Source organism: Pristiophorus japonicus, chromosome 14 (genome assembly GCF_044704955.1).
Source record: "Pristiophorus japonicus isolate sPriJap1 chromosome 14, sPriJap1.hap1, whole genome shotgun sequence".
NCBI classification, from domain to species: Eukaryota; Metazoa; Chordata; class Chondrichthyes; family Pristiophoridae; genus Pristiophorus; species Pristiophorus japonicus.
Window position 1 is genome coordinate 9,531,135 of NC_091990.1, and position 25,367 is coordinate 9,556,501.

Sequence of the window (25,367 nt, forward strand, 5' to 3'; positions counted from 1 at the left end):
GTCAGTCTGAGACCCCCAGGGGTCAGTTTAAGATCCCAGGGTCAGCTGAGGTCCTAGGGTCAGTCTGCGATCCCCATGGGTCAGCCTGAGATTCCCAGGGGTCAGTTTAAGATCCCAGGGTCAGTCTGAGATCCTCCAACCATTTCGGCCACCGCTTTGATTGATATTCACATTCGAACCAACCGCCTGCCTCTAATGTGTGGGGACTCCTCCCCCCGTGTCACAGAGCCCGGTTGCCTGAGTAACGGTTGTGACGTAGGTGTGGGCGGGGCGAGCGCGCTCTGCGCCGGTATAAGATGATCGCGTGGCCGTAGCGCCAGGTTCAGTCCGCCGCTCCCAGGCCGGGAGAGTTTGCGGAGGATTAACTGGGGGGGGGACAGGCAGACAGACAGACCCAATCGACCGACCCCAAGCCCCAAGCCCCAAGCCCCAAGCCCCAAACCCCCAACCCGGGGACCCCACACCATGGCTGTGACTGAAACCGCAAGCGATTTCACTTATTCCAAAATGAGAGGCATCGTTGTGTTTCTAGCCGGTATGTTGGTAGATTTAGTCAAAGATGCAGCAATTGAATGGTGTAAGAATTCGCGCCTGTATCAGTAACTCGGGAGTTCTTGGCACTTGCCTCTTCTGGACTTATAGACCACTTAAAGTTTAAATGATGTCTTGATAAGCATGAAATAAAAGTTTCAAATCTCCCGATCAATTCCTCTTCTTTTTTTCGGAATTGACAGTTGCCTTCAAACAAATGCTTTTGCGATTTGGGAATTGGATTGTTGGTAAAGGTGAGGACGGAGCCGAATGTGGCCCGGCCCCCAGACTGTCTCAGTGAGACATGAATTGGCATTTTTACATTGTAACACGCTGTAATGAACAATCCTTCGCTTCCGCGCACACGCAGCTCTGGAGCATGGATATTGCAAGATAAAAGCGAGAAATGTCGTCTCCACCGTCAGCAGGGCGGCGTTTGTGTTTAAATAACGATTTTAATTTATTAGAGGGATTTGAGCCTAATTCTAATTGAGTTCTGTGTTTGTAATTTCTTTTCTTTTCTTCCAGCTTTTATAAAGCAACGAAAAATGGGTTTGAATGACTTCATCCAGAAGTTGGTGTCGAACACTCAGATCTGCCAGCAGTAAGTTTTTTTTAAATCCGGTTCGTAACTCATCCTGAAGTTGAGTTTTTGCATAATTCAGTGTTCTTGGTGTAGACCAGGTTTAGGTCTTGCTGCAGGGGGTGATGCATTATTAATCTTGTGTAAGCTTGTATCGCCTGAAGTAGAGCGAGTGACAGTTTTAATCAACTTAACGAGCTTGGAAAGGTTAATCGTGCTCCATGAATTGTTTTTTGAACCTGTTGGTGTTGGAGAAACTAAAAGCTGAGAAATGGCACCACCTAGTGGTTACTGTAAATCGGCCCGGAAAGCGCGTTTAAAACGATTACTTCCGTCATTCAACTTAATACTACTTCAGTCAATACTTAGCCCCGGGTTGTGGCCCAGGAAGGGTTTACCACGGGCCAGCAGAGTGGTGGGGACTCGGGGAAGGTACAGCGCAGGATGGTGGGGACATGTGGCTAGATCATCATCATAGGCAGTCTCTCGAAGCGAGGATGACTTGCTTCTGTGCCAAAAAGGGATGAGTTCACAGGTGTTTCAATGAAGGACCTAATATTCCAGGTCCCGAGCTATATCCTGAGGGGTGGACGATGCCTGTGTGTGGATTTTTTTAAACGTGTGGTGGTCGTTGCACACCAGCCACCACACGGGCTTGACTGAGCTAGGTCTTGGTCCAGCAGCAAGGATTACCCAAGACTAACTGGACTCCTGCTCTGCTGCACAGACCATGCGCGCACACATATCTGTGTGGGCTGGCCCGTGCTGCCCCTGGGCCCTCTCCTCTCCTGGGCCCCAGATTCACGCCTCTCCTGGGCCCCAGTCACTTCCCTCTACGGACTCTTGCCGCTCCTTCGCCCCTCCTGCTGTACCTGCCCGCACTGCAATCAGCGACCTGGCTTCGCAGCCATCGCCCTCCTGCAGCATGCGTGGCAACCAATGACCAAAGTGTGAGCAGCTGGAGAGAGTTTTGGAAAAGTGCATGGAGATTAGTATGCTGGGGAGGGGGGTGGGGGGTGCTGGGGTACAGTGTCGGTAATGCAAGCTGCTCCAAGATCACCTACACTGCGATCTCTGTAAACCAGGGAGAGGGGACTGGAGGGAGGGAGGGAGGGAGGGGGTCAGTGGGAATGTGTGTGTGTGTGTGCTGGGACCATGCAGCAGAGCCTGGTCTCCAGTTGCCTTCGATCCCCTTGCTATTGGACCAAGACCTAGCTCTGTCAAGCCTGTGTGGTGGCTGGTGTGCAACGGCCACCCCACGTTAAAAAAATCCACACACTGGCATCTTCCACCGTTTAAAATGCAGTTCGGGACCTGGCCTGCTTTGGTCTCATCAATCACCTTAGAACGCTGTTTAATATGGAAGCAAGTCATCCTCGGCTCTGGGGACTGCCTAAGAAAGACTTAGCTCCTGAAAATAAGCACAGTTCTATTTGTGGGTTTGCAAATCAGTCTCTTGATCATAAATCTTGCTCTTAAAATTGTCACGATGTTGTCATCTCTGTTTCATGTCTTCACTCAATTACAATAAATGCTCATATTTTGCAGCCCGGATGTCTGTGTTTTCTTACAAATTGACCAAAACCAACCAGAGGGAGCAGAAGCCTATTGTAATTCTAATAGAGTGAGTATATGCTGTAAGTTTTTTTAGCACATTTCCATGGCATTTGAATCTCAAATCTAACAATTTCCATTTTAATTTCCCTACAGTCAAGCATTGGTTCAGAGGACTTTGACCTTCCAACATCATATAGGTAGGAACCTATAACGACACATAGAAATATGTCCGATAGTTTAACAGGGTCAGCTTGGCTAAGTTTGTTGGTACCTCCATATGAATTGGAACGTTACGGTTCAAGTTCCACTCCAGAACTTGAGCTCATATTGGTTTACAGTATCAAGGGAATGCTGCATTGTCACAGGTGCTGCCTTTTGGATAGGATAGGTAAACTATCTATTATTTTCTGTTCCAAGGGTTCAGGTGTATATTAGAGATTTGATGGCTTCATCTCAAAGAAGAGCAAGTTTGTTTGGTGCTGTTTATCCCTATCTCTGTAATCTCCTCCAGCCCTACAACCCCCTGAGATATCTGCACTCCAATTCTGTCCCCTTGAGCATCCCTGATTATAATCGCTCAGCCATCGGTGGCCCTGCCTTCTGTTGCCAAAGCCCTAAGCTCCAGAACTCACTGCCTAAACCTCTCTGCCTCTCTACCCCTCTTTCCTCAAGACTCTCCTTAAAACCAACCTCTTTGACCAAGCTTTTAGTCACCTGCCCTAATTTCATCTTGTGGTGTAGAACATTTTTTGTCTTGTAATACTCTTGAAGCACCTTGGGGTGCTTTACTATGTTAAAGGTGCTATATAAATGCAGTACATGTTGTTCATATTCCTCCTGCAACTAATCACCATAACCTGGCTGCTTAGGGCTGCCATTTGTTGGATTTAGACTTGGAATGGTTACAGCACAGAAGGAGGCCATTCGGCCCAATGAGCCCATGCTGGCTCTGTGCAAGAGCACCTCAGCTAGTCCCACTCCTCTGCTGTATGCAAGGTGGCTGCCATGTCTGCCAACATAAAGTAATTATTTCACAAGAACAGTACTCTAACTCTAATATTTGCATTTTATGGTTTAAAATAACATGTTTTTTTTATACAGTGTGAAGCCGTCAGACTTTGACTACCTTCAAATAATTGGAAAAGGCAGCTTTGGAAAGGTTGGTGCAGACTTTCCTTGTTATCTGTTCTGATAGCTGAATTTACTGATGTCATCAGTTGATGTAGTGTTAATTTGCTGGACTTCAGTCACTGAATTTGTAGTTGATGCTTTAATCTGCCATAGAAGGACAAATCTTTCTGTACCGATTGCAATTTGAGAATGTGATCATCATTCATTCTAGGTACTTCTTGCCAAGCACAAACAAACGGAGAAATATTTTGCAGTAAAGGTTTTGCAGAAGAAGATGATCCTGAAGAAGAAAGAGGTAGGCTTTGTGGTTTAATTATTAAAATGTCAAAGCAGAACCTAAAGCCAGTGGGGAGGTGGGAAATCTGGTACTGTAATGCACCCCTTTCTTTTTGCTGGTTTAAGGGATTTTAGAACAAGCATAGTGCTGTGGTCGCACACAATTTTGGGGCACCATAGCATGGCCGATGCAACTTTTATTTCACACTCAGTTCCTCCATTTGAGTTGCACTTTGGAACAACCCACGGGTCCCTCACCACCAGAGGGAGACAGAGCTGCTGGTGCATGCCCCCTGGTGGCCACCTGAAGGGTGGTACTGGCCACGACTAGGAATAGCTATCGTGCCTCTCAGCTGGCCCACTTTAACTGGGAGGTCCCACCCTTGAACAGGGCTACTGAGATAAGCAGAAACTTTGGCGTGTCAGGAATTCCAATCTTACAAAATCACCTGACTTGCTGGTTCTACAGAAAACCCTGGCTCTCGTCCCACGTACCAGTTGGTGGAATTATACCCTTTCAACACTAAGCTAAATGTTTTTTTTTGTTTCTATTCTCAGCAAAAACACATCATGGCTGAGCGCAGTGTCCTCCTGAAAAACATGACCCACCCTTTCCTAGTAGGGCTCCACTACTCTTTCCAAACTACAGACAAGCTCTACTTTGTCCTGGACTATGTGAACGGTGGTGAAGTAAGTAATTCATAGTAACTTTAGTAGCATAAAAAGAATCCCCAACGCCCCATTCCACTGATGATCAGCAGATAAAGGCAATGCAAGCTATGGTATGAAAGTGTACAGACCAGAGTCCCAGGTTCTGTGTCTAGTACATGCTGACTCTGGTCAGGCCAAACTTGTTGGTCTCATCTGCTGATCTGATTGCTATCCACTGAGCCCTGCTGGTGGCTTTTCAGCATCACTGGCATTAGATTAGGCTTGGCTCTGGATACATAACCCATTGACGCACACATCTGGGTTAATAGATTTTATTCAGTCTGTTTGTTGCTCTGACAAAAGGACAGTAATTGCTGTGAAATTATCACGTTTGCTGTGATACAATTCACAAAGTTTAAACTAGATGGTATCTAGTGTACTTGACTTCCAAATTAATCACTCCAGCCAGCAGATATTGAGCAGTCGTTCTTTTTCTACTATTTTTGAAGCAGACAATTTATTTTTTTTAAAACTCAATGCTCTCTACTCCATTTTCTTGAGTCAATACCCATTGTATACATGCTGGGGAGAGTCCCATTGTCCCCAGTCTATATTAAAACATTTCAGACAGTAGGCAGGGCCATGATTTGCCTCACTGTCCCACTAGGTATGTGGAGGTGGGGGGGGAAATCTGATGGATTCCCACCTGAAGTATGTTTTAGATAACATCCAGTTCAAGGTCATGAGGAGAATAGGCATTTGGGTGCTGTTGGTGACATTTAAATTTAGGATAGAAGAGGTAAGGCAAACATTGGATTGGGGGAAAAGATTAATTTCAATTTAGTGTTTTAATCTCAGTACAATTAAGTATTTTATTTGTGGGATGCCATCAATTCCTGATCCACTGCATGCTTGTATTTTTGTGAACAACAGTACGAGATGGTTTCTGAGCCGTTCTAGGCCCTGCTTGCCTTTGTGATGCAAGTAGCGATTTATGGTAACCGACTGAAAGATTAATCTTTTTGTTTGGGTGTTTTTCAGCTGTTCTATCACCTTCAGCGAGAGCGTGTGTTCCTGGAGCCTAGAGCAAGGTTCTATACTGCAGAGATTGCCAGTGCATTGGGCTATCTCCACTCGCTGCACATTGTTTACAGGTGTGTGACTAGAACTAGACAACCGTGTGTCTGCTTAACACGCAAAGACAATGTCCTTTCTGTTACTTCCTTCTGTGCACTTGAGTGTCTTGTGTTCACTTAGAAAATAATAGGATTGGGCAGAGTCAGCACGGGCTTATGAAAGGGAAATCATGTTTAATGTATCGGTTAGAGTTTTGAGGTTGTAACTAGCAGAATAGATAAGGGGGAACCAATGAATGTGGTGTATTTGGATTTTCAGAAGGCATAGGAGCATAGGAAATAGGAGCAGGAGTAGGCCATTTGGCCCCTCGAGCCTGCTCCACCATTCAATATAATCATGGCTGATCTGATCTTGGGCTCAGCTCCACTTCCCAACCTGCTCCCCATAATGCTTCACTCCCTTATCTTCCCAAAATCTGTATCTCCACCTTCAAATATATTCAATGACCCAGCCTCCACAGCTCTGGGGCAGAGAATTCCACAGATTTACGACCCTCAGAAGAAATTCTTCCTCATCTCCATTTTAAATGGGCGACCCTTTATCCTTAAGCTATGCCCCCAGTTCTAGATTTCCCCCATGAGTGGATAAATCCTCTCCATCAATCTTGTCGAGCCCCCTCAGTATCTTATGTTTCAGCAAGATCCCCCTCATTCATCTAAACTCCAATGCATATAGGCCCAGCCTGCTCAACCTTTCTTCATAAGTCAACCCCCTCCTCAGGAATCAACCTAGTGAACCTTCTCTGAACTGCCTCCAATGCAAGTATATCCCTCCTGCACACTGCAATATGTGTGTGCACTAGGTCCGTGCAGCAGAGCTGGTCTCCAGTCGTATTGGTTAAACCTTGCCACTGAACCAAGGCCTAGCTCTGTCAAGCCTGTGTGGTGGCTGGTGTGCAACGGCCATCCCACGTTTATATATTTTTTTAAATCCATACACAGGCATCTTCCAGACTTCAACATGTAGTTCGGGACCTGAAATATTAGGTCCTTCATTGAAACTCATCCCTTTTTGACGTTGGAGCAAGTCCTCCTCGATACGAGGGGCCGCCTATGATCCCTCCTTAAATGAGCTCAAAACTGTATGCAGTACTCCAGGTGTGGCCTTGCCAATACCCTGTACAGTTGTAGCAGGACTTCTCTGGTTTTATACTCTCTGCCCTTTGCAATAAAGGCCAACATTCCATTTGCCTTCCTGATTACTTGCTGTACCTGCACACTAACTTTTTGTTTCATGCACAAGGACCCCCAGGTCCCTCTGTACTGCAGCACTTTGTAGTTTGTCTCCAATTTTAAATAACAATTAGATTTTTTTATTTTTCCTGGCAAAGTGGATAACCTCACACTTTCTCACATTATACTCCATCTGCCATATGTTTGCCCACACACTTAGCCTATCTATATTCCTTTGCAGATTCTGTGTCCTCCTTGCAACTTGCTTTCCCACCCATCTTTGCATCATCAGCAGCAAAGTTGACTACATTACACTCCCTCCCTTCATCCAAGTCATTAATATAGATTGTAAATAGTTGAGGCCCCAGTACCAATCCCTGCGGCACCCCACTAGTTACTCTTTGCCAACTGGAAAGTGACCCATTTGTCTCGACTTTTTGTTAGCCAGTCCACTATCCATGCTAATATATTACCCCCCAACTCCGTGAACTTTTATCCTGTGCAGTAACCTTTTATGTTGCACCTTATCGAATGCCTTGTACACCCTCACCGAATGGCTGTGGGCCTTCCCTTCGATCTCTGCGATACAACTCAATATTTGTGGGGGTGTTGTTGGGATCCTTTTTCTTGTTTTCTTCAAGGCCGGTAGTTCTGGTTGTTTTGGTCTGCTGAATTATTGTGCCACTTGTATTGAGTTGCGCCTTTTCCTGACAGTGTCTCCAGTCTGAAATCACTGTTGTCCCAAACCAGTGTAGTGTGTACAGTGGACTTGATACTGGATGGGATTTACTGCTCACCTCGTTGAATCTGAAGCTCAGCCAATGCTGTGTCATGTTCTTGTACGTGAGAATTTGAAGAGCAGTGCAGAAGGCCAATCAACTGTGCTGAGCCAGTCATGTGTCAGACAAGGCCAGACCAGACTGTTTAGCAATGAGCTGCCCCCCTTTCAATCTGAGATTCATGATTTCTTGGCAAACCTAAATTACCTTGGTGGCTGTTAATGTCACCTGCCTGTGAATTGTCGCCTGGAAGCTCACTGGTGATTCTCATTGTCCATGCCAGGAAATTAAAAAGCTCATCTGCTGCCAAATTCTTTGCAGCATCCAGAGTTAATTCCTTGGCAGTTGTGGCCATCTCAGCGGAGGGACAACACCAGACTTCTCTCATTAAATGGTTCAGTGCCCGAGCAGCACGGTGCAAGGGTCTGCAATCGGGTCTTCAATCCAATCCTCGAATGGGAATTTATGGCTCCACGATCCAGGCTGGTATCTATGTCTGTCGGGTTCCCTTGAGCTTATTTCTGAAAGCAAATCTCTTGACTGCCTCCTCAACCACGACTTCTATTGCAAGATCTTCTACAAAAACAAGATCACACTCATTACTGTGGTGGTCTGACAAATTTCAGGACAGAAGATTTTTGCATTCTACGTTTAAGATTATATATTTTATAAGAAGCATCGATACCCTCTTAAAAATGCATTTCTTAAACAAACTGTTCAGCTTTGTCATCCTAAGGACTTCATGGCTCATTACAATCCTGCCCTCTATCACCATCACAGAACTGCTGATATCCTGTCTGGTTGCCTTCTGGAGGGCCTTTCTGCTCAGAAATCTGGTGTAGCTCTGGTAGCAGCATCAAGGGCAACAAGATCTTGTCCACGGATATGCAACAGGTTTGCCTCATCTTTGTGGGTTTCTGCTGCCAAGAGCAGCTTACCTGCAGTTTTAGTCTCGCATTGTACCAGTCTTTCTCCTCTTCTCTTTCTGCTGTCTCTCCACAATGTTCTTGCCCTTCTTGCAGAGCAGGCACTGGAAGAAGATGGGAAGCCCTCGCAGGTATAACCTTGGGGTCTGCCGTCTTTGAGCGAAGCAGTCGGGCCTTGGTGGTGGCTTCACTCCTCTCCTTCTTTCTGTACTGGTTCTGCAATGGCTGCAGAGGAATGATAAAATGGCTATTCTAATTGGCCCCACTGACCATGACCCTTGGTCAAAATACCTGATTTTGCTGTTTGTGCATGTTATGACCAGAGTGAGAAGTTTAGTCAGTCAGTCTACACAAAGAAATGTATGGGGCTGAAGCAGGCCCACGGAATGGAGTGTGTCAAACGACATAGCCATTGCAATAAGGAATAAAAGTTGGATATAAACCTTTGTAAGCTGACGCGGTTTCTTAGAAAATACTGTAAAACCACATGTACTCGCATTCATAGTTCTGATTTTGACTTTCTTGGTTTTTCTTGGTTCTGTCGATCTTGGATTTATCAGTGAACTGCATCTAGCACTGCCGATGATATCCAATCGAATGTGACATTGTTGCAAGACTTTCTAGTGCAATAACCAGCTCCAGATCTAAACTTCCAATTGCATTTTCTGCAATTTTAGCTTCTCTAGTCCCAGTAAATTTCCACCGATGAACACTCAGGAGAGGAGGGGTTCCAGCTCGTCCGAAATATTGCCTTTGTCTCCCGCAACTACGTGCATGCCAGCCGATCTAGTATAGAGATCGTGATTGGCTGATTTTGTGGTACTGACAAATACAGCAGTTGTGATTGGTCATTTAAGTAACTCTCAATTACATCATCACTCTGGGTTTTGACGAGGTTTATGCAAAATGCTCACTTTTTGAAGAAGGGAACATTGGTTTTTGTGATAAGTGATCCTTAAACTAATGGTGTGAATATGAAGTACTTCCACAGAGGGGGCCACAGAAAAGCATTTTTTTAAAACTCGGCCCACGGTCTACAGGGAACAATTCATTCTATGACTCCGGAGTTGGACTGCAATACATACTATTTCTAAGGTGTATACATACCATGTGATGCCATAATTCAGAGATTACATACAAATCTGAGACTCAAACTCTAAAAGGGCACATGTTAAAAGCTACAATTTTTGAACTGTAATACTTGAAAGATCTTAAATAAACTCACAACCTGAAGCTTGTGGCCATTCAGTCGATATTGCCTCATCAGTCCAGCTAGTGCTCCACTCCATCACTGAATTGGGAGGTGATATTAACCTGACGCACGCCTCTGGAAACTGACTAGATCGGGTATAGCTCTGGTTTTACACCTGTGCGATATGACTCTCCACTGGAGTGAATGGAGATTAATATGGGTTTCCTGCCCAGTGACTCTGGTTAAGATTACACCCTTGTTTTTTTTTTTTAAATGATCCCAAGACTTGCCTCTACCACCCTACACATGTTCATTTCAAATATTGATCACTCGAGTGGGGTGAAAAAAAAGTCTTAACATTGGCCTTCAATTACTTGCCAGTTGGAACCTGTCCCTCGTCCTGCTGTCACAGTTTAGCTGGAAGGAATGTTCGAGATCAGTTTATTGTCTTGTATGTTCAGTCCTTCCTTCTTGAGACATTTTACCGATGTTAAGGCTGCTAGATCAATGAAGGTTGTTGTCTGCCTCAATGATGGCTTTCTTTGCTTCACCAGATTTTCCTTGTAACTGGCCCGACACGTGTCGGCTCCTGCATTCATTTCTATCTTTGCGTACACAACCAACATAAATTAATAAATATACACTTTTTTTTTAATGCAGAGATTTGAAGCCTGAGAACATCCTCCTGGACTCTCAGGGCCACATCGTGTTAACAGACTTTGGCTTGTGCAAAGAAGGAGTGGAACCAAATGGAACCACCTCCACATTTTGTGGTACCCCAGAGGTAAAGTATCAAACCTCTTTCCTACTGTGACATGTGGGTTTGGAAATGGAATCGCAGGTGACTGCATCTTTACCCTGCTGCACTAGGTAGATACAGACAGCTGTGGGGGACAGCTGTGTCCTCTGGTTGACTATAACCACCACAGCAAGATTCCCTCATTGTTACAAAATCAGAAACCTGCTGGTGGAGAACAGGCTCACATTTTGTTACACGTAGCACACAGAGGAAATCTCGTCCCCTCGCCACACATTGATTATCATCATAGGCAGTCCCTCGGAATCGGAAGACTTGCTTCCACTCTTAAGATGAGTTGTTGGGTGGCTGAACAGTCCAATACGAGAACCACAGTCTCTGTCGCAAGTGGGACAGAGAGTCGTTGAAGGAAAGGGTGGGTGGGACAGGTTTGCCACACCCCCCTTCCGCTGCCTGTGCATGATTTCGACATACTCCCATTGAAATCATACATCATATTGGATGTGCTCTTCCCCCAGGGGGAGGGGGGGGACTGCTGGTTATCTCTGACCTGGAGAAACTGCATTGAAAAACTTTCCATCAGTTATCCGGGGATCTTCCATGAGGAGAATGCCCGCAGGAATTCTCACCCCATTCTATTTAAACACATTCATCATTTCAGTATAAAATCGGAAATCCCTCCCCAACCCCCCCCCCCCTAAGTTGGCTGATGGCACTGCACATGGCAACCAGAGGGAATCTTCTCCTTGATCCAGTCCGTGATTGGATAGAACAAAATCTTTCCAATTTTCCTGATTGGGAGCTAACATTCATGAACTTAATCCAGTATTAATTGAATGTACTCCTCCAGGGTTGTGTTAGGGAGCCAATGTCTTTGGGGGGGGGGCTTTTGATTCAATGTGAAAAATCCCTTTTTACTCTATATGGGAGGTCATGGCTGACATGAGCTGAACTTGTCTCAGGCCTTTACCCAGAGTTAAAATGTTGGGGGGGCGGGGGGTAACTTGCACCGCGTGCGCTGGTGGTCGGAACCTTGGCTGGCACCAGCATTTATTGACACATGGCGAGCCATCAGTGTAGTCCAAACCTGACCCCATATGTGGCGTGGGCAACGATTACATCTCCATTGCTCAAAAAAAAAACCTGAAGTATGTAATGTAAATGCAGCATAAGGTGGTTTGCAAAAGTATCTAATATAAATGCTTGTGCCTTTTCAGTATTTGGCCCCTGAAGTGTTACAGAAGCAAGCCTATGATCGAACAGTTGATTGGTGGTGCCTAGGATCAGTGCTGTATGAAATGCTGTATGGATTAGTAGGTATCAGTAATAAATCATACAATGGGTTATATCCAAGACCATGTGACTTTCGCTAATAACACTTATTGTGTGATGGCAAGTAAATATAAATGGGTTCATTCAGTCATCCCACATTCCCAGCTGGTAACGCTCAGCAAGTAACGCTCTCACCTTGGAGTTAGAAGGGCATGGGTTCAAGTCCTACTCCAGACATGAGCACATAATCTAGGCTGGCACTTTAGTGCCGTACTGAGGAAGCGCTGCACTGTCAGAAGTACCTTTTTTTTTCAGATGAGACGTTAAACCGAGGCCCTGTCTGCTCTCGGGCAGATGTAAAAGATCCTGTGGCACTATTCAAAAGATGTAGGGGAGTAGCTGAGGTGACTTCCTGTTGCCTGATCTTTGGAGTACTTTCTCCGAGATGGGCTGCAACCAAAACTAAAGAGCCCCCTCATCATCATAGGCAGTCCCTCGGAATCGAGGAAGACTTTCTTCCACTCCTGAAGTGAGTTCTTTGGTGGCTGAGCAGTCCAATACAAGAGCCACAGACTCTCACAAGTGGGACAGATAGTCATTGAGGGAAGGGGTGGGTGGGACTGATTTGCCGCACGCTCCTTCCGCTGCCTGCGCTTGGTTTCTGCATGCTCTCCACGACGAGACTCGAGGTGCTCAGCGCCCTCCCGGATGCACTTCCTCCACTTAGGGTGGTCTTTGGCCAGGGACTCCCAGGTGTCGGTGGGGATGTTGCACTTTATCAGGGAGGCTCTGAGGGTGTTCCTGTAACGTTTCCACTGCCCACCTTTGGCTCGTTTGCTGTGAAGGAGCTCTGAGTAGAGCACTTGCTTTGGCAGTCTCGTGTCTGGCATGCGGACTGTGACTTGCCCAGCGGAACTGATCGAGTGTGGTCAGTGCTTCAATGCTTCTATGATGGGGGTGGACCGCCTATTCTCACCGGAGCTGGATATCCATCTGGTACTCACAGCCAGGGCTGTTTGGAGTGAGGTTTGATCCCTTCATCTGACTCCAAGGTGGGAATTACACTGAGCAACCGGTTACCCCTAAAATATTTAGCAAAAATCAATTTTAAGTTTGAGTCCTTTAATGTGCACCAGCTATTTTTAACATTAGCAACTAATTACATGGGTAAGATATCCCAAGGTATTTTTATCGGGGAGCTGAACAGGAAGTAGATGAGAATGCCCAAAGCTAAAGGAGGCTTTTGAAGATGGGGAAAGTGGTAAAAAGGCAGAGGTTTGAGGAATGAGATCTGGAGAGTAGGGTGCTGGTGACTGAAGGCTCTGCTGTTGGTGGAGTGGCAAGGAAAGGTTCGCAGCCCAGAGTCAGAGTGGAAGATGTACGAAGGAGAAGATTGGGGCATTTGAATGGAGCGTGACCATGGAAGGTTTTGAAGTTGGTGCTATAAGGTCACATGGAGAATAAATGCATTCCATTCCATTTGTATAGTTGCATTCAGAAAGTAAAATGCTCCTTTTATTTGAAAACTGTTTGTATCTTTGTATGGCGAAAGCTGTGACCTCCATTCCTGTTTTTGAGATTCTGCATGTACACCAGATTCTAATCCAATCCTTTCTCTCTCAGCCCCCATTTTACAGCCGAAACACAGCTGAAATGTACAACAACATCCTACACAAGGCACTGCAGCTCAAACCCAATGTGTCCAACTCCGCCCATCAACTCTTGGAGGGTCTGCTGCAAAAAGACAGAGGGCAGCGACTGGGGGCTAAGGATGACTTTGTAAGTAACTAATAGTGTGGGGTGAGGGGGGCGGGTTATAGAAACGTAGAAAATGGGTGCAGGAGCAGGCCATTCGGCCCTTCGAACCTGCACTGCCATTCAATATGATCATGGCTGATCATTCAACCTCCGAACCCCTTTCCTGCTTTCTCTCCATACCCCTTGATCCTGTTGACCGTAAGGGCCATATCTTACTCCCTTTTGACTATATCTAACGAACTAGCATCAACAACTTTCTGTGGTAGAGAATTCTGCAGGTTAACCACTGAGTGAAGAAGTTTCTCCTCGTCTCTGTCCTAAATGACTTGCCCCTTATCCTTAGACTGTGAACCCTAGTTCTGGAACTCCCCCCCAACATCGGGAACATTCTTCCTGCATCTAACCTGTCCAATCCCGTCAGAATTTTATGTTTGAGATCCCCTCTCATTCATCTAAACTCGTGGATACAAGCCCAGTTGATCCAGTCCCATGTGTCAGTACTGCCATCCTGGGAATCAATCTGGTAAATTTGAACATCAAGCCTTCTCAACATTTTTCAATAGCAATGCAAGGCACCATTTGCTTACAGGTTTGTTACACTACACTGGGATTGACCTTGTAAGAGTAATGTAAATGTCACTCCGTTGTACTGCCCAGTTTGCTTTGTTCTCCTCTCAAATTAAATAACTGCTCAGCCCAATTAAATTTTAAGCCTTCCCACCTGGTCCTTCCTGTGCTGGTACTGATCCAGTTTCAATTGCAGCATTCAAATCCCAGAGATCTATTGCTGGAATTTTGTTTGCTAATTTATTTTCACCCTGCTCCCCTACTTTCCTGAAGGCATTGACTTTGCTGGGGGATGATTCTGTAGCTTCCAAGCATTCAGCAGCATTTCCCCCAAGGGGCAGTTCCTTGTGTATGAGTCTGGAGAGTGAGATTGAGAGCTATTTAACCTTGTCAGGGTATCACACAACCAAATCCTGTCAGCCAACTACTGTCTGGATAAACTCACTGACCTATCGGTGCCTAACATGGTTTGTAATTCTTTATTCTTCACTTCCACAGTTGGAGCTAAAGTTCCATTCTTTCTTTTCACCAATTAACTGGGATGACCTCATGGCTAAGAAAATCTCTCCTCCATTTGTTCCTGCAGTGGTGAGTAGAACCTCAGTCTTTGGACTATATTTGGAGATACTAATCTGCTTCAGGCTGCTTTTATACAAGGAATGTTATTTGAGACTAATTATGTTCCTTCAATTTGAATTCTATTTGTGATTTCAGTTTTTACTGCCCATAAAGAAAAAGGGTGGGAGTAACTATTCTAGAGCTCCCTGAATGTCTAGAGACTTACAGGGGAGGATAAAGGAAAAAAAGGGAAGCTTATGTCATATATGGACGGCTAAATACTATAGAATCTTTGGAGGAATATAGAAAGTTCAGAGGTAAAATTAAAAAGGGTATTAGGAATGCTAAGAGAGCATGAAAAATTCTTGGCAAGGAAAACCCAAAGATGTTCTGTAAATATATTTGAGCAAGAGGATAACTAAAGAAAGGATAGGGCCTATTAGACCACCAGGGTAATCTCTGGAGGTGGAATATGTTGGTATGGTTCTTAATGAATACTTTGTCTGCTTTCACAAAGGAAAGGGGCAATACAGATACTGCTATCGAGGAGGAGTGAAATTCTGGATGAAATAAACAGGAGGTACTAAGGGGTTTAGCAGCTGTGAAAGTAGATAAGTCCCCAGCCCCGGATGAAATGCATCCCATGCTGTTGAGCAAAGTAAGAGGAAATAGCAGAGGCCTTGACCATCATTTTCCAGTCCTCTGGATTTGGACGTGGTGCCGGAGGACTGCTAATGTGGTACCCTTTAAGAAGGATAGGCTGAGTAATTCCAGGCCTGTCAGCCTAACCTCAGTGGTGGGAAAATTATTGGAAAAAATCCTGAAGGACAGAATAAATCTACATTTAAAAAGGCATGGATTAATTAGGGACAGTCAGCACGGATTTGTTAAGGGAAGTACGTGTTTGACTAATCTGATTGAATTTTTTGAGGAGGTAACCAGGAGGGTCGATGAGTGCAGAGTATATATGGACTTTAGCAAAGCTTTTGATAAGGTCCCACATGGCAGATTGGTCACAAAGGTAAAAGCCCATGGGATCCAGGGCAAAGTGGCAAGTTGGATCCAAAATTGGCTTAGTGGTAGGAAGCAAAGGATAATGGTCGATCGATGTTTTTGTGACTGGAAGGATGTTTCCAGTGGGGTTCTGTAGGGCTCAGTACTGGGTCTCTTGCTTTTTGATCTAGAATTGAATATAGGGAGCATGATTAAGAAGTTTGCACATGACACTAAAATTGGCCTGTGGTTGATAATGAGGAAAGTCATAGACTGCAGGAGGATATCAATCTACTGGTCAAGTGGGCAGAACAGTGGCAAATGGAATTTATTTCAGAAGTGTGAGGTAACACACTTTGGGAGGGCTAATAAGAAAAGGGTATACAATTAAACGGTAGGGCACTTAAAAGTGTAGATGAACAAAGGGACCGTTTGAGTGCTTGTCCACAGATCTCTGAAAGTAGCAGGCCAAGTGGTTAAGAAGGCATAAATACAAGAGCAGGGGGGTTATGCTTAAATTGTATAAAACTTTGGTTAGGCCACAGCTGGAGTACACTGCATACAGTTCTAGTTGCTGTATTATAGGAAGGACATGATTGCACTAGAGGGTGCAGAGGAGATTTGCTGCCTGGAATGGAAAATCTTTACTGAGGACAGATTAGATAGGTTGGGTTTGCTCTCATTGGAACAGAGGATGAGAGGATACCTCATTGAGGTGTGTAAAATTCTGAGCGGACTGGATAAACTGAACAGCAAGGACTGATTTCCCTTGGTGGAGGGGTCAATTATGAGGGGGCATAGTTTTAAGGTGGTTGGTGGAAGGTTCAGAGGGGATTTGAGGGGAGGCTTCTTCTTGCAGAGGGTTGTGGGGATCTGGAACTTGCTGCCAGGAAGGGTGGTGGATGCAGAAACCCTCACCACATTTAAAAGTTGCTTGGATGAGCACTTGAAGTGCCGTACCCTGCAGGGTTATGGACCTCGAGCTAGTAAGTGGGATTAGACTGGATAACCTCTTGTTGGCTGGTGCAGATATGATGAGTACTGCAGGGAATCGAATATGGCCAGGGTGATCTCCTGGACTAGTTTTGATCGCCTGGATAGGTTGGAGAGGAATTTTCCCAGATTTTTTTTCCCCAATTGGCCTGGATTTTTATCTTTGCCTCTCCCAGGAGATCACATGGCTCCGGTTGGGGTGGAGTGTAAAATGTTGCGATACTTGAGTTATCGCAGTTGTGTGGGGCGGACTGGTTGGGTTGGATGCTCTTTACCTGTCCACCATTGTTCATTGTTCATGGGTTTATATGTAACCCTCAGGGCTGCTGACCGAGGGCCGTGTGGCTCTTTGTCGGCCGCTGCGGACACGATGGGCCGAAATGGCCTCCTTCTGCACTGTAGATTTCTGTTTCTATGATTCCCAGTGGATTGGAAAACCACAAATGTAATGCCTCTATTCAAGAAGGATGGCAGACAGAAAGCAGGAAACTATAGGCCAGTTAGTCTAACATTGGTCATTAAGAAAATGCTGGAATCCATTATTAAGGGAGCAGTAGCAGGACATTTTGAAAATCATAATACAATCAAGCACAGTCAGCATGGTTTTATGAAAAGGAAATAATGTTTGACAAATTTATTAGAGTCCTTTGAGGATGTAACAAGTAGGGTGGATCAAGGGGAACCAGTAGATGTAGTTTATTTGGATTTCCAAAAGGCATTCGATAAGGTGCCACATAAGGTTACTGCACAAGACAAGCCCTCATGGGATCAGTGCTGGGACTTCAACTATTTACAATCTATATTAATTACTTGGATAAAGGGACCAAGTGTAATGTACAAAGATCAGTGGGAAAGCAAGTTGAGGAGGACAGAATCTGCAAAAGGATCTAGGTAGGTTAAGTGAGTGGGCAAAAGTTTGGCAGATAGAGTATAATGTGGGAAAATGTGAAGTTATCCACTTTGGTTGGAAGAATAGAAAAGCAGAATATTTAAATGGAGAGAGATTACAGAATGCTGTGGGGCAGAAGGATCTGTGTCCTCATACATGAAACAGTTAGTATGCAAGTAATCAGGAAGGCAAATGGAACAATGGCCTTTATTGCAAGTGGGATGGAGTATAAAAGTAGGGAAGTCTTGCTGCCACTACAGGGTGTTGGTGAGACCACACCTGGAGTACTGTGTACAGTTTTGGTCTCTTTATTTAAGGAGGGATATACTTGCATTGGAAGTAGTTCAGAGAAGGTTCACTAGACTTTTTCCTGGGATAAAGGGGTTGTCTTATGAGAAAAGATTGAGCAGGTTGGGCCTATACCCACTTGAGTTTAGAAGAATGAGAGGTGATCTTATTGAAACATATGATTGAGGCGTGCTAACCATTTGTCAAACCACAGGAGTCAATCACAAAGGTGCCGCTTATAACGTATTAAGCAGCACCAACTATTTTGGCCAGTTCAATAAATACTTACCCTTTTTAAAAGGCTCTGCTAATTTCAGGCCCTCGAGCTGTTTTTAATGAACTGTTCACATCTTAATTCCCTGAATTGTATTTACCGATTTTAAAAGACTCAAACTGCTAGAGGGCCTGACATCAGCAATCAGCTGTTTGTACCTTGTTAAAGTGTGATTACCTTCGTGGCAAGATTCTGGTGCAACTGCTAACAATTAGAAGAGACAGTTGCTCAGAGATTTTCTGTTTTTTGTAAAATAAATGAAATTTTTGGTTTTACTGCATATAGCAGACAAATCATGTTGACGCCAAGATGCTCGCTATAAGCTGGGGCTGTACATTTGATATTGCTTGATTATGGAACTTTCTGAAATGGAAGGAAGATTCAGATATGTTATACGCTGAGGCGTAGTCATTTCAGGCACACCCTAGTTTTCTCTGAACTGAGCTTCCTGCTATCGCAGGCTGCAAGGATGTGAAAGGTGCAAAACCCTGATAACAAAAGGTGTTACCACATAGTGACGTTTGAGTATTCTTTGAAAAAGCTGCTGCTATTTAGTTCTAGGTATTGGGTGTAGTTACCATTACGTAAAACTGCCACATTTAAAATAATCAAAAAGTGATGGCAATTTCAAAGTTGCCTGTTTGAGTGTTCTAGTTCTGTTTATTTTGGGAAGAATCAACTGTGATTTCTCACTAGGAATCCTTGATCGCAGAGGCTGATTTCATCAGGAAAAATGAGTGCTTCAGCTATAATCTCAAACAAATAGGATTTTAAAAATTGTTTTCTAAACTTGCTGTTTTTTTTCAATTGGTCAAAATATATTTTCTCCAATCTGATATCCTCCAAGAAAAGCAATTCTTTCACTCAAGTACTTAACAGTGGCTTTTGAGTCAAAGTAGAAAGCTCTGGCTACTGACTTTAAACCTCCTTCACTGATCCTAATTTCAGGTTGTGTACACATGTCAGAATGCACTCTGCTCTTTGTGCTGTAATGAGTGAAATACCCATTTTCAAAAAAAAATAACCGGCCGAACAGAAATGTAATCAATTTAATCTGACCAATAATCGTGTTACTTTTAAAACAATCACTTGCATTTATTGGACAAGGAATTCTGACAATTTAAGGATGATTAATGAAGACACCTTTATTCTCAGTTATACGGACTTCCAGTAGGTATTTGTTGGTAATTTTCTTTCAGTATATACAGTGGTTGAGTACTCTCCTAGCGCTTCCCATACCACCAATCGCATTCATATGGACACGCCACTGTAAATAGTGGGGAGTGGGCCAGCAATGCATTCCAGAAATGCAGTGGATGTTTTCAGTGTCTTCAAACATGAAAAGGTTCTTCAGTGCAGTGTGCTTGGTATCAGTTGTTGGCTGGATTCAGTACTCATGGGTTTACACACTCGGGTGTAGTGGAGACCCAGATACTCATTATTTACTGGGGTATATTTTTCCTTTTTTTTTAATATTACACTCTTTGGATATTGGCCTTTGAACATTTAACCAGTTCGAATGGAATTTTTTTAAGTTGGCATAACCATTACCTCTTTAAATTAGATCAAAGTTAAAATGACCGATAATACATTTGTATGAAATTCTTTTATGTTTGAGTGGTAATGCTTAGAACTTAAGGATGGTCACAATAAATGTTTTGCAATTATGTGTAATGGCAAAATTCCATCTTAATAAAAGGTTCTGATCTCTTATTTGTCTTTCACAGTCTGGACCCACTGATCTGCAGCACTTTGACCCAGAATTTACCCAACAGCCAGTTCCAAACTCAGTTGCAAGTTCCTCTGAAGATTTTCTGATTACATCTAGTACCAGTGAGGTTGCTGAAGCTTTCCTTGGATTCTCCTATGTTCCTCCTGTAGATAATACCTATCTATAATAAATCAGCTGGACTATTCTAATCATTTTTTTTTAAATAACAAAACAGCTGAGGTAAAAACCATTAGCACATTGCGCACCTTACTGCATGAGTTGCCCTCTCTCAATCGCTTTGCTGAAGAGAACTTTTCTGTAGGAGAAAGGGTCTTCCTATTGTGGACTTCAGTCTTCATTAACCTCACCAGTGAAAGAACCCAGTTACCTCTTAAGTATTGCCATGTATAAAGTGTGACCATATTCAGTTTTCCTTTGTTTGCCCATACCTGTACTCTACAAGAGATCTCGAGGGTGACTGTCCATTTGAAATATATCACTACTACGAAGCACATACGTCAGAGCTATGCATGTGGTAGATGAGCACCACCACAGCAGCAAAGTGCATTAAACATTCTACTGACAACTCTCTCAAATTGAACCACTTTAACTCCAGTGCTTATTTTTTTAATTGTGAGAATTTGGCAGAAAACCAGTTCATACTTCAGACACTGGTTGTGAGGGAAAGTGATTACTGGTACACAATGCAAATGATGCTACCATTTTCCAAAACCTTTTGGGGAAAAGGACACGTGCCCATGTTCAATCAAATCCATGGGATTGTTCTCCATTGCCAGCAGTATGCTTCATTCCACACAGCAACTGATCTAACCCTAACTCTAACCCTAAATACTACATTCTACACAGCAACTGATCTAACCCTAATCCTAAATACTACATTCCACACAGCAACTGATGTAGTCTTTAAAGTACTTAATGATGAAATAGTCAGGACTATTTTCAAACTTGAAATCTTAATACCAGCAGGACTAAGACTTTGCATGTGTTTTCATGTGCATATATTTTACTATTTTGTCCACAATATTGAATATGTTGGTACTGTATGGGCTGAAGACCTTTAGTCTTATTTTTAATTTTTAGAAGAGCAACTGTGTTCAAATGAAGAGTTGAATGTCAATTCTTATCTGTTAAGCTTTGACCCGTTGAAGACTATAGTTAATCTTTCTGTGTCAAAGGTACTAGTCCTTTAGTTTTGTTGAATATTGTGAACTAAATTATTCCCAATTCTATATATTTATCATTTGACAGCATGAATCAATCATTCAAGAGTCTGTTTTAAATTGGCGAAGCCCAGATGCAGGTCCACAGGACAACATAAAGGCTGAACAAAAGAGACACAATAAATCAGAATTGAGTGATGCCAAGCGGTGTAAGGAAAGGCTTGGGGGTTCTCCAATTTTGAGTTTCTGGGAGAGAAGAGGAGTGAATTTGTGGAGGGGGGCAGGGGCCACCTTTTGGATGAAGAATTAAAAAGGAGGGGAGAGGGAATGAAGAGAACAAGTTCAAGACTTATTATTAAAGGAGGATCTCTCAATAACTGAGGACTTGGACTATCCTTGTGGGACATGGCAGTGTGCTAGCCAGACAGATGTACTGATGTACTGATGAGATTGCAGTGTGAAAGATAGAGTATGCTGTACTCAACGGGTTTAAACAAAACTAACTGCTGTATTGATATTTCTTTCATATTTGGAAGATTATATTTAAATTTGTATTTATTTACACATGTTGTAAACAAAGGCGTTCCTTGGAAACATTTTTAGAAGCGAGAGAGAGAGCAGTGTTTAAAATGTTGTGGTATGTATCTTTGATTTTTGAAACTCGGTAAATAGTTATTTTTTTAATCCTAGCAAAGAATTTGATGACCAAGTACCGTACTTGCCTCACGCAGCCTCAGTCTTCAATTATGTCGCTGCTGTGTTACAAAGTGGATAGGTGTGATCTAATAATAGGTTCAGTCAGTGCTGTCACTAGGATATCCGTACTGGTGAACATGTAACATTGACAATTTCCTGAACTGTATAAACACCGTCATTTTGGAGAGAGCATCTTAACCTATAAACTAGAGTGAAGTATTAGCATTGGGAGCAGTTTGAGACAATGAATAAGGAGATCTCACATTTTAAAGTGCAAGAGCCATTTTTCCCTTGGTCTATTGGTTCCAGCTGCTTAATAAGCCTAGTGACAATGCTGGCACTGGTACCAAGTGCCAACCAATGGGGCAAGAGCTGGCCTGTGTAGAAACATTGTCAATTTTTCAAAGAATAAGTTTACAATTTTTGTTGCACATGGCCCTCCCCAAATGGCTAATCTGATTGAAAGTCCATCTAGATTTGTTTTAGACACGTGGATTTGTGTGAAGACTCATCTGGAAATTTAATGTTTAAAAACAATGTAAATCTGTGCAATACTGAGTTGGTGTTTGTGCCTATGTGAAATATAGATCTCTAGATATATTGTATATACATAAGCACAGTACAAGATCAGACCATTTGTATTGCAGTGTTTATTGACTTGTAACTGCAACATATTTCTAAATCTACAAATTTTGACCAAACAATAAACAGAATGCTTATTACAGTAAAGACTAGCTGGTTTTGTTTCTATTTTTTTAACATAGTGGAGCAAGCCATCTTATTTCTAAGTTTCATCTTGCTGTTCTTCCTTAGGAAGAATATATTTGCCTTTTGAGTGCAACGAAGGTTAACCAGACTGATCCTGATTGTCCTATGAGGAGAGATTGAGTAGACTAGGCCTATATTCCCTAGAATTTAGAAGAATGAGAGGTGATCTCATTGAAACATATAAAGTTCTTACAGGGCTTGATGGGGTAGATGCTGGGAGGATGTTACCCCTGGCTGGAGTCCCAAACTAGGGGTCTGAGAATAAGGGGTTGGCCTTTTAGGACTGAGATGAGAAGGAATTTATTCACTCAGAGGGTGGTGAATCTTTGGAATTCTATGCCCCAGAGAGCTGTGGATGCTCAGTCATTGAGTAAATTTAAGACTGAGTGATAGATTTTTGGACACTAAGGGAACCAAGGAATGTGGGGAAGTGGAGGTGAGGTAGAAGATCAGCCATGATCTCATTGAAGGGCGTCATCAACCCACTGGTGCTATCTACTGGGGAAGGCAGGAAAACTGAGACCAATTTAAGTAAATTCCTCAAGGGCTTCAGTTATCAGACTGGAGAAGATGGAATTGTTTTTTGTAGAGCAGCGAAGGTTAAGAGATGATTTAATGGAGGGGTTTTGAAAGCGGAATGAGTAACTAAGGGAAAAACTGTTTCCATGGGCAAGTTGATAACCAGAGAAGACGGGTTTAAGATAATTGCCAAAAGAACCAAGGAGCAGGAGAGCTGAATGTTTTATGATCTGCAATGCACGGCTTGAAAGGCCGGTGGAAGATTCAAAAGTAAACGTCAAGGGAATTTGATAAATACTTTGGAACCATTTGCAGGGCCACAGGGACAGAGCAGGGGATGGGACTAATTGGATAGCTCTTTCAAAGAGTTAGCACAGGCACGATGGGCTGAATAACGTCCTGTGCTGCATCAGTCTATGATCCCCACAGAGACAATTAAGGAGCAATCCTTAGCGAAGAGGCTAACTGATCCACAACAACCTGCTAACTAGTCACTACTTTGGATTTAAAACAAATCTGTATTGTGATCTTACGAATCTCGTGGCATGACGTTTCTCTCATTGCGGTGGGTCCACAACACTCAACGTTTTTAGAGCCTTCAGCAGGAAGGAACTTCCTGGTTTCATTGCGAAGCTGATCTTGTGACACATGAGCTGTTGCATTGGCTCTGCAATTTCCTCATGACCATTGGTTTATGAGCTGGATGTTCACCTTGCAACACTTGAGCAGAAGCAGAGGCCCCTCAGTGAAGTGAGCTTGGGCCCAATGCAAACAGAAGAATGACAGTGGGTGAAGATTAGCTGGTCCATTGAGCTTCTACCATGCCATCATTGTGCGACCGAGCATCACCCCTTCCCCTTCCACCAGCGGCCATGGAATTTGGAAGAGGCTAAAATGGGGGAGGGAGGGCAAATCTGAGCCAATTCAAGAGAAAAATCTGGGAAATTCCCCTAGTGAGGAGATAAATGGAGTGGAAAAAACAATTTGCCCACTTGATGGTGCTATAACTTTTGGGGACAGCTGAAACGGAGGACACTCCATAGTCCCTCACGGTTGACAGCGTCAAAGGCACTTGTGAGGTCAAAGAAGGCCATGTACAAGGGTTGGTGATGTTCCCTGCATTTCTCTTGTAGTTGTCGCGCGGGGAAGATCATGTCTGTTGTACCCCTTAGTGGACGGAATCCACACTGTGACTCCGGGAGGAACTCTTCAGCCACAGTGAGAAGATAGTTCAGGAGGTTTCTTGCAATAACTTTCCCAGTGGCCGACAACAGGGAGATTCCTGTGTAGTTGCCACAGTCGGACTTGTCCCCTTTTTTCAAGATGGTCACGATTACAGCACCTCCAGTGTGCCAGCGCAGCCTTCGGTTGCCTGAGGAAGAGAGTGTTTGAAGACCAGGACCTCAAACCTGGCACCAAGCTTGTGGTCGCAACATCCCCACTGACACCTGGGAATCCCTGGCCAAAGACTGCCCAAAGTGGAGGAAGAGCATCCGGGAGGGCGCTGAGCACCTTGAGTCTCGTCACCGAGAGCATGCAGAAATCGAGCACAGGCAGCGGAAGGAGCGAGCGGCAAACCTGTCCCACCCACCCTTACCCTCAACAACTATCTGTCCCACCTGTGACAGGGACTGTAATTCCCATATTGGACTCTTCAGTCACCTGAGAACTCACTTTTAGATTGGAAGCAAGTCTTCCTCTATTTTGAGGGACTGCCTATGATGATGATGACGCTATAACATCAATGGCGACTGTATTAAATATCAGCTGTAAACCTGGACTTTTAACTTTTATACAGTGTGATTCCCAAACTAATTTGGGGCTAAGTGCCCAATCAACAACCAGAAAAGAAAGGTCAATGCACAATGAATTACATCTTCACCATATCGCAGGGCACCTTGCAACCAATTCATTACCTTATGAAGTAAAGTCTCTGCTTTTCTGCAAGGGAATGTAGCAGCCAATTTGTGCACAGGAAGATTCTACAAATAGTAATTGAGATGAATGACCAATCCATCAGCTCTTCGTGTTCTGCCATGGGATCTTTTGCATCAACTTGAAAAGGAAAATTGGGCTAACATCTCATCCAATTGGGCTAACATCTGCAACAATCCACAGAGGTAACTTGTGCACCACGTCATTAGGGATTACACTTACATCCGCACTACCAAGGACTGGGATCAGCTCCTTGGTGTAGGTGCGCAACTT

At 43.8% G+C, this 25,367-nt stretch overlaps 1 protein-coding gene across 1 annotated transcript; it reads left to right on the forward strand.

Moving 5' to 3' along the window:
- The first annotated feature begins 321 nt into the window (after positions 1-321).
- Positions 322-22,601, forward strand: LOC139279703 (serine/threonine-protein kinase Sgk1). Its single transcript, XM_070898842.1, has 13 exons — positions 322-535; positions 1,060-1,135; positions 2,663-2,738; positions 2,825-2,868; positions 3,773-3,830; positions 4,014-4,097; positions 4,637-4,768; positions 5,771-5,883; positions 10,596-10,719; positions 11,910-12,005; positions 13,588-13,743; positions 14,788-14,877; positions 20,012-22,601. The coding sequence occupies exons 1-13, from the start codon at positions 466-468 to the stop codon at positions 20,180-20,182; spliced, it is 1,290 nt and encodes a 429-aa protein (XP_070754943.1). The 5' UTR covers positions 322-465; the 3' UTR covers positions 20,183-22,601.
- Positions 22,602-25,367: the final 2,766 nt, after the last annotated feature.